The sequence below is a fragment of the Acanthisitta chloris genome, unplaced genomic scaffold (genome assembly GCF_000695815.1).
Source record: "Acanthisitta chloris isolate BGI_N310 unplaced genomic scaffold, ASM69581v1 scaffold2910, whole genome shotgun sequence".
In the NCBI taxonomy this organism is placed as follows: Eukaryota; Metazoa; Chordata; class Aves; order Passeriformes; family Acanthisittidae; genus Acanthisitta; species Acanthisitta chloris.
The window spans coordinates 33632-43552 of NW_008650920.1; the positions used below are offsets into that span (position 1 = coordinate 33632).

The 9921-nt window shown below is 42.2% G+C and overlaps 1 protein-coding gene across 1 annotated transcript in view; it reads left to right on the plus strand.

Annotated features, from left to right (window-relative positions):
- The window catches only part of UGGT1 (UDP-glucose glycoprotein glucosyltransferase 1), a 38402-nt gene extending 31369 nt beyond the window's left edge, over nucleotides 1–7033 (plus strand). Inside the window, exons 32-40 of the mRNA XM_009070763.1 lie at nucleotides 881–969; nucleotides 1440–1544; nucleotides 2093–2177; nucleotides 2752–2934; nucleotides 4118–4278; nucleotides 4787–4901; nucleotides 5629–5745; nucleotides 6080–6239; nucleotides 6649–7033. Of these exons, the coding sequence (XP_009069011.1) occupies nucleotides 881–969; nucleotides 1440–1544; nucleotides 2093–2177; nucleotides 2752–2934; nucleotides 4118–4278; nucleotides 4787–4901; nucleotides 5629–5745; nucleotides 6080–6239; nucleotides 6649–6674 (1041 nt within the window). The 3' untranslated portion in view covers nucleotides 6675–7033. The remainder of the gene's footprint in view (nucleotides 1–880; nucleotides 970–1439; nucleotides 1545–2092; nucleotides 2178–2751; nucleotides 2935–4117; nucleotides 4279–4786; nucleotides 4902–5628; nucleotides 5746–6079; nucleotides 6240–6648) is intronic.
- Nucleotides 7034–9921: the final 2888 nt, after the last annotated feature.

The window sequence follows — 9921 nt, forward strand, 5'->3', positions numbered from 1 at the left end:
CATTAGCTGTAGTCTTGGTCGGGCTTTTGGCACAGGAGAGTATGACATTTCAGTGCTGTTCCTCTTTGTACATCCATAAGAAACAATTATACTCACATTTTACTGACTCAGTTGTACTTGTGACTTCAGAACAAAGCAGTTTTCTATGTCCTATAGATGTCTAGTAATAAACATTCAGTGCATCTATTGAGCCAGTATGTTCTCTGGTACAGATAAATTATACTCACCTGGCAATACATTTTCTATTAGTCTGGTACAGAGGTAGGTGACAATACATTTAAAAAAGAAAAAACAGTAAATTACTAACCTCATGTCTCTTAGTGTTGCCTGACGGGTAATGACATAGCTGAGAAGTTTAATGAGGACAACTGATGGATAAGTGATGGCTGTAACACAGTCAGTTCACACTCCCTGACAGCATTTGCTTATGCTGGAGTAATTCTGGGATGTTCTCCTGATTCACTGCCTTGTCTGTGTATCTGCTTTGGAGTCTCGGTGGCCAATAATTCCTCTTAGAGAGTGCTGGAGGTGGTGGTGTGTTGATGTTTTTGGAGGGGCTGGGAGATGGGGTGTGAGTGTTGGCTTCTTTGAAGGGCTTTTCTTTGCCAGTCTCCATCATCAAGATTGCTCACCAGACACCTCTTAGAAAAGCATTTTAACCACCCAGACTAACATGCCTTTTAAGTCTGAAGGCAGCTTTGGAGTCAATTTGGAAAATGACAGTTCATTACTGAGCTGTTTTCCCAGACAGCTTAGGTTACCTGTCAGCTCATGAGATGTAATTCAAACAGGTACAAACAGAACCAGTGTCAGATGAACACTCCATAGCTGTTTGCTCAATATGTGGTTCCACTCACTCCAACAATGTTACGCGTTACAGGTTCAGAAGAAACTAGATATGATGAATGAAGATCTACTAAGCGATGGCACCAGCGAGAATGAATCTGGATTCTGGGAATCTCTCAAGTGGTAAAACTAATTCAATTATAACCTGCAAGTCACTTGATACTGGAAAACTATTTGATACCATTAGGGCTGTGATATTCCACATGTATCTATTAAGACTGCTTGAATTTAGGGCTATCATTCACAGGACCCCACTGTTTCTAGAGGTTTGGGCTCCTGCTTTGCACCTGTTTACCTTTCCTTAACCCCCCACTGCTACTTGGGAGCCTGAAAACATTGTTCCTCTCCAGGAGCTGCACCTCAGCCAGACCTCTCAATTGAAGAGGTGTTCTGTGAGCTGTTGGGACTTCCATGCATGTGTGTGCAGCACTCTGCCCTGGGGAGGGTGCCCTGGCTAGTGGGGGGACAATAACAAACCCCACAGCCCTGCTGTATTAAACCAACACTGCAGCCATTTACAGTCTGTTGCAGCCTTTCCCATGGAGCTGCCCCTTGTTACCTTATCCTTCATAGCACCATATTTGTCCTTTCAGGGGATTCACAGGAGGACAAAAGAATGAAGACGTGAAACAGGATAAAGATGATGTACTCAATATATTCTCTGTGGCTTCAGGACACCTCTATGAGAGATTCCTACGGTTAGTTTGGAATGTATAATCCAACATGGCAATGTGCCCTGCTCTGCACAGGGGAAAAAGTTACCATTTGCAAGAGTATAACCTCCCACTTTTTCAGCAGTTCAGGAGTCCACGAGGCATTGCATCTACTGTATTATGGAACTTTTGTCTCCATAACATTGATGTGTTCTGAATAGACTTAGTTTAATAGATGGAATGTTGCTGTCCAAAATTTTCTCACTGTAGTATCACTAATGTATTGTTAAGACGTTGTAGAATAAGTCATAGTTGGTTTAGAAAAGAATACAAACTCCTGTTCTCAAAGGATTTTGAAAGCCAACAGGCTGTGTATTCTTTGACTAGTTAAAACAAAGATTTTGTAGGTAAAATTAAGCCATTTATGGTAAACTGAAACTACCCACTTTTTCTCTGAGTGTGAAGATCAGTTACCTGACACATAATTGCAGAGGGTTTAATCATATAAAACAGCCATTTGTAATTGTTACACAGTGCATCCCTAGTGGTGGCAGTTGTTCTTTAACTGCTTTATTCTTTCTCTCTCATCATAGCATAATGATGTTGTCTGTGCTGAAACATACTAAGACTCCTTTAAAGTTCTGGTTTCTGAAGAACTACTTATCACCTACATTCAAGGTTTGTTGCTAATTAAAAATTTATTTGGTGGTGGGGAAAAGATGAAATAAGCTGCTTCTCCCTCCCTGGTAGTGGCTGTGGTGTACCAGCATCCCTTGACTAAACCAGCACTCGCCCAGCATCAGAGGAAGCCTCACAGATGGGAATGTCAACTGATGTGACAGTGGGCTGAGTTGTTCTAGTAAAAACTTTCTCCCAATTCTTTTCTCTCATGTTATTATTCCCACTTACATTGCTTTGTACACCCCTAAATGTGTCATCTCCCATCTGTGAAATTTTATGATTTGGGTAATGCATTCTTTTAAACTGAGCTATGAATCACTATAAAATAGCTCATAAGGAATTGTTTGGGGAAAAATGTCAAAATATTTAGTTGTCTTTATTTAGTTGACTTTACAATTTGAGCTGGTTTGGGGCTCTGTGTGAAGTAACAATGAAACTAATTTCCTTTGTGGCATTTCATTTTCTAGGGCTCTGTGCCTTAGACTGAGGTCTGTCTCTTGTAATGCACTTTCCTTTTCCTGCAGAGGAACAAAGAATTGAGATAAGCTGCTTTTTTCCCCTCCCTCTGCAGGAGTTCATCCCATACATGGCCAAGAAGTATAATTTCCAGTATGAGCTGGTGCAGTACAAATGGCCACGCTGGCTCCACCAGCAGACCGAGAAACAGCGGATCATCTGGGGCTACAAGATCCTCTTCCTAGATGTGCTCTTCCCGTTAGCTGTTGATAAAATCCTGTTTGTGGATGCTGATCAGGTAACACAGAGGCTGGAATTACGTGAGCTTTTCTTTTTTTCTTTCTCTTTTTTCTTTCAATAGTATGTTCTTGAATACAATTTCCATATTGTTGGAAAGGTTGCAAGTTTGAGCCCTTTGCAGGCATGACTAGAGGTTGATTCTGCAACTAGAGTTTGCTTCATGCTTCAGTGAGCCCTGGGTTTTTGCCTGTTCCCAGAAAGATTGGTTTTGTTGGCCTGTCTTTCATTGTTGTCTGGTTCCTCGTTCACTCACTGTGATTCCAGCTACTTTGCCAGATAGATTCTCATTTCACCCTTCCATTTTTCCAGTTGTGTCTGTTCTCCCAGCCTGCAGATCACTTAGCACAGACAGTATTTTCCTAAGTCACCAAACACTCTGCACTTTTAACTTGAGTGGTTTTCAGAGGAGCAGAAGGCAGATCCCTCGTGCAGGAGGCCATGTCCTGCTGCAAGGCAAACAGTGCCTGTAAGGTTTTGTGTGTGCTTACTCCTGAAATGGAGGGGAAAGTCCAGGAAACATACACAGTGAGGACTGCCAAAAGCACTCCCTCAAAAATACATCCGAAACTGAGAAGTGCAGATTATCAATACGTGAGTCTAAAATGCCTTAGGGCTTTTGGCATATGTGCAATGTGATCCCCCAGCAGCTAAAACCATTACCACTTGTGCTGAAGTATCACCTAGGATAAATTTCCAGCTACACTGTTCTCTTTTTTAACAGTTTTTTCTCCATTTGTAAGAGATTGTAAGGCATTTTTCCCATCAGAGTGATATTTTTAGAGTAGTGTTACTGCCACATCTGTGTGAAAAAGACTGTTAAAGAGCCTTCATCCCTGAAGGGCCTGCAAACTCCAGAGGAACTGACACAAAGAATTGCAGTGCAGTTCATGTATAGTGAGCATTCTTGCTGCTTATTAAGCAACAGTTTTGCACTTCAGCTGTCAAACCAACCCCAATCAGATTATTTCAAGCTCTGTTGTATTTTCTCCAGCTTTTAGGGCAGGGGAGACAACACATTTTGTGCTGTGTTTTTGTACTGTGCATACATAATGCCAAAGACTGCCACATATAACAGGTAATTCTTCCTCTACCTGTTTGCTCAGTTTGAACTAAGTCCTGTCCAGCATTTCCAAATAAGGCAAGGCAGGCTTCTAGAAATAAAACCTGTCCTTTCCCTGCAGATTGTGCGCACAGATCTGAAGGAACTGAGAGATTTCAATCTGGATGGTGCTCCTTATGGATATACTCCCTTCTGTGACAGTCGAAGAGAAATGGATGGCTACAGGTTCTGGAAATCAGGATACTGGGCAAGTCATTTAGCTGGAAGAAAATACCACATCAGGTACTGAAGAATTCAGTTTTTTCAAAATAGAAGGGGAAAGCTTTTGCTGCTACTTAGACTTAGCAAAAACTAGTTGAGGTATGTGACACTGCATGAACCACTTTGTTTACTGTTGCTGCTTTAAGGTTCCATGGAAGCAGTAGGGACACTGAAGTTGTTTTCAGTGTGCTGCAACTTTTACAGATGAAGAACTGAAATGTTAACTAACAGACATCTTCCTTTGTTAATAACAACTGCTGGAGGAAGGGACTGCATGACAGCAGTCTGAGATGGATTTGTTGAAAATTATTTTTGTACATGCCGTGACCTTGTTAGAACTGCTGTCCTGCCTTGTAATAGATCATGTGCTGTACTGCCATCATGCTATCTAGCATGTGTCTCAGGATCGTCTGGGACTGCACTGAGTTACCCATCAGAGATTATCTAGCATGTGTCTCAGGATCATCTGGGACTGCACTGAGTTACCCATCAGTGAAATGTCATTACTAATTGCATCATCTCCATGTAGTGCTCTGTATGTTGTGGATCTGAAGAAGTTCAGAAAGATAGCAGCTGGAGATCGACTCAGAGGACAGTATCAGGGTCTCAGTCAGGATCCTAACAGTCTGTCCAACCTCGATCAGGTGTGTTTTATTGCCTTTGTTTTGTTTTACTGGGCTATGGTGGCAGGTGGGGACCTCTCCTTTCTTGGCCAAACTTCCATCACAGCCAAATGCCAGTGGCAGTCCCATTACACCCTGCCTTCAAATGAGGCAGGTATTGATAGCACCAAAGGTAACTGGGGGGTGGAAACCACACCTTTTCCCTTCAGTGTCTTAAGAACACCAGATTTTCCAGTATATCCTAATCAACCCCTTCAGTGTCGTAAGAATACCAGATTTTCCAGTATATCCTAATCAAATACCACTGGAAATCCACTGGAAAATCAAATACCTAACACAAGTGAGTACTTGTTTCTTGAGCTGCCCAGCTCTGAGTACTTTGCTGTGCACTGATTAATAACCTGCAAACAAGCCTTTTACTGTGGTGGATGGAAAAAATAACAGAATGGGTTTAATCAGCTAAGACTAGTCTTCCAAACTGGTCCAGTACAGGTTTTGTATTGCTGCTTTAATACCATTTGCTAAATAACTAAATTTCACCAAAGTAAGACTAGCAGTTGTAGTATGCAGGCGTTTTCCAGAGGACTTTGGAATGAGTTGAAAGGTTGATTCATCACTTTATATTTGCATGGGGAAAATAAAACCTCTTTTGAAAAGTTAGCCTTCTCAATACTATCTGTTTAGGAGTGGGATTGCTCCTCTCACCCCGCACCCTCTGGAAACAACTAACTCTTGTTCTGCACAACAGGATTTGCCAAACAACATGATCCACCAGGTGCCAATTAAGTCCCTGCCACAGGAGTGGCTGTGGTGTGAAACATGGTGTGATGACTCCTCAAAGAAGAGAGCAAAAACCATTGATCTGGTGAGTGCAGGATGGCTGCCCCACTCTTACAGCCCAGTAAAACACAGTGACCAGTTTTAGAGGCACTTGCCTACCTCAGCAAACAAACATTGTTACTGACATGTTTCCAGCACTTGAGTTTTTTCCTTTAGCTTCTGAATTTCTCTTAGCTGGAGCACTGGCATTGTTAAGAATTTGAGAAGAGACTTTGCACTGTACTCTAGCTAAAATGCAGACATGTGTTCAGCAGCAGCAGCAGATGAATCCCAGCAGAGGGAAGCACACCTCTGGTCTTCATAGACCTATGTTCAGTGCAGAAACCTTTTGCTGAACACTTGCTATGTTCTGCTTACAGTGTAACAACCCAATGACCAAAGAGCCCAAGTTGCAAGCAGCCATGCGTATAGTTCCAGAGTGGCAGGACTATGACCAAGAAATCAAACTGCTCCAGAGTCTTTTCCAGAAAGAAAAAGAAACAGGAACACCAGCTAAGATGCCAGAACAACAGACACACGGTAATCTTTGTTCCCCTGCATCAGTGACTTTCTCCCTGCCTGTTGGACCTCCATTAAGCTGCATATTCCCTCGCTGGGAGCTCGTACCATGCAAAGGCCATGGAGGACCTGGTAAATAATCAGGTAGTATCATGGGACAGAAAGGCCTTTCTGAGTGAGGCTGGTGTAGGTTAACCTGAAAGTCAGAGAACAGGTCTGTTAAAGACCCTCACTGTTCCTGTCATTTTATGAGCTTGGCCTTATCTTACCCCTTAAAGAAGGACCACAATACACCATGAGTGTGAACTGTTCTTTGGGCACTGGTTCCCTGCAAGGATCAAGTCTTGGGGGGTTTATGCTAATTTTCAGACCAATCTGCCAATTGAGGCAGCTGGAAATGGAGTACTTACTTTTCTCTTCTCTTTTACAGATCCAGCAGCACATGTGGAATTATGATCCATGGAGACAAACTCAAGTTAGACTGTTTCATAGACAATTTTTATATTGAAACCTAGGGTTTTTTCTGGTATGTCTGCAAAACTGCTGAATAATTGAATGGGATGATGCATTTTTATTACTTGCCTTTGGGTTAATTTCTGCATATGAAATAGGATCTGGATTGCTGGAATTAGCATTACTGGTTTTTTGCACCTGTGGTGGAGATGAAAGAGCCCATGATGGAATTTAGCATTTCAGAAACAAAACTTCAACATCCACTGGAAAAGCCACAGCCTGTTCCTTCAGCTGTTGCTGCCTCCACTGCTGATGAAGATCCTGTTAGCATCAGATCCAGCCTGAGAGTCTGGGAATTGTAGACATACATCCTAACCTCATCTGATGGAGATGATTTTTCCAGATAACATTCTAAGGCTCACAATCAGACCTCGAATTTGGGATGCTGTTTTATCTGCAGGTTTTCAAACAGTCAGAAACGCTTCTCAGATTTGTTCAGTATGCCCTTGATTTTGTAACAAATCCAGCATTACTTTGATTTTCTGTTTCCTGTCCTCTTTGTTGCCCAAATTTTGATGTGAAGCTACCACAATCCATTTAAATGCCCATCCAGATTAAAATGCCTAAGCTTACAAAGTGAGCACAATATGGAATTTGGCAGCTGAGTTCATCCTAGCCCATCTGACTTGAATCAAAGTGCCCTCCTTCCTTCCTGCTCAAAGTTTAAGTCAGGCCTTACTCTTCCTGTGGTTCACTGATACATGAATGCTTTTTTGTTTATGAAAAAATCTGTGGAAGCTTGGAAGTTTGTCATCATGTAAATTTCATTAACTTTATTTTTCTTCAAATGGAGATGTTGTCACATCAATAAAAGCTTTGGAGTTCTTAGGACTTCAGCTTTAGTTCCCACTCAATCCTTTGATCATCCCCTTTGCTTGCACACATTACAGTCTTAATTTGATTTTGGGGTTTCTGGATATTTCACTTGCATTTGTTTTCATTCTGTGCACAGACAAGAAAACATCTTCCTGCAATGATTAATTACCCTGGGCTAGTTTTACCATTCATTTTCATGTCTCTGTTTTCAAAGATGTTGCTGCCATAGCTCTGTTATGAACATACCAATTAAAAAACCCCTCAAACCCTGTGTAGGATTGTCTGCTCCCTATACCACTGAGGAGTGGAAGAGCTGAAATGTAAGAATTAAAGTAGTATTTCTACTATAAAATACAGTTCCCTATGACCTGCATCTCCAGAAATCCAAGCTGGGATCATTTTTGTGCCTCCCATGTTTTTGTACAGGTAAATGTTCTGCGCTGTAAGAACTTCACACTAATGATGATCTGTCTGAAATTATTGTATTATACATCCTGTCACATTTTGGAGGAATCCAAAAGTCAGCAGGTGTAGTGTTCAGTAGGGTGACTGAAGAGGAAAGGAGCTCTTGTCCAGCCAGCTCAGGGAAGGGCCCAGATCACCATCTCAGACTTGGAGGTGTCATGGGAGCAGCCTAAGTTCCTGAGCACACACTGCTGACCTGTGCCACTGCACAGGCACTGCTGGGGGCTGTCAGGGTGGGTGGTTCAGGGAAGGTATGGGGAAGGACAGATTATAATCTACTCCTCTCCCAAGGGAAAGCTATGCAAACAGGGGCTGGGGAGCAAACCATGACCTTACAGAGTTACCAGGCTAGGTATTTCCCACTTCAGGGGGTTTTAAATTGAGATCTCCCTGGTGCTCTGGAAATTACAGATGCTTCCCATCAAAACTGTTGCAGTTAAGGATAAGCAGATGGATGGTAGAAGGGCTTTTTCTAGCATAAGAAAACAATAGTGCACCTGACAACAAATCCAGGTAATTGCATGCTGTGTCAGTTAGCCTCTTTGAAACTGCTAATACGGCACTGGTGCGATTGCCCTTCTGTGTTCAGCTACAAAGCACACAGAATGGCACTGGATGAGGTGGGCAGCAGCTCCACTGGCATCCCCAGGGATGGAGGGGGAAAGAAAATCTGCCCAAGTCCTCAGAACAAGAGAAGCTTTCTGTGAAACAAGGCCCTCTCCTATCTAGAACCATATTTGGCTGGGTTTTTTTCACAAATGTTACTAGAAACCGTAAGATAGAGAATAAAGAAACCTCTGAAATTCAGCACATTTACAAGGCCTTGTTTGGAGCTGAATAAGGAGAAAAATATTTTAAAAGTAAGCATCAGTTACAGAATTCGTTTCTGTAATTCTGCTCCTCCATTCTGATAGTAGTGTATGCACTTGAACACCCACACTGCATACTTTTCTTAAAAATTACAAGATCTAGCAAGCTATGGAGGATATTTTTGTTCCCCTTCTTCTGTTCAGTTTGCAGGAAGAAATAAAAGTCATCTGACTCAACTGGTCCAGAAACAAACCAGAACCATACTGTGAGATTTATACCTTTCCAGTACTTGTGAGAGTCCTGCACTTAGTCTTAAGTATGATACAAAATGCACCTGGTACTGATCCTTCTGAATGTGAACTACTCCTGTTTTTCCTACAAAGCCACTATTTATTTGCACCCAAGAGCCACAATCAAAGTGAATAATCACTTAGTTTGGATCTGTGCATATGTTTGCTCACAGTGCTCAACTGGGCCTTAAAAATATGACTGCTCCATCTCAAAAGCAGGTCAGAGTGAGGTGCTTGCTGACAGAGAGCTGCTTCTGATCATCTCCCTGCTGGCCTGGTCCTGTGGCTAGTAAGACTGATGATGATGGAAAATGGGATTACAGAGGTCACAGGGTAATTTTGGATGCCTCAGCCTAGAATGGTCACTTCTGTGGCAAAGTGGTGCTGCTGCTGCTGTTCCCAATCTCAGTACAAGCAGCTTGTCCTCTTGGTGAGGAGTTCACACTGAGAAATGCCCTGTACTTTATTTTAAAGGAAGATTTCACTGCCTTATTAGAAAACAAATAGCAGAGAAGGGCATCTTTAAGATTTTTATTTAGTTATTGGGGGGTGGGGAGAGGAAATGAAAAGGACATGTACAAAGCAGTAGATATCCAGTCACAGCCTTAGGACCCAAAACATTTTTAAAAATATGAACTGTTTTTATCCAGATCTTCCGTAATCAGTTCAAGAATATTTCCTAAGTCCGTGTGGCACTTGTTCCAACTGACCCAAGGTATTGGGAGTTGTTCTTTACTGAATGTTACCTGAGTGAGAACACAGTGAGTTTCCCAGGACAGTGGCAAAACCAAGATCTAATGTAATAAAGC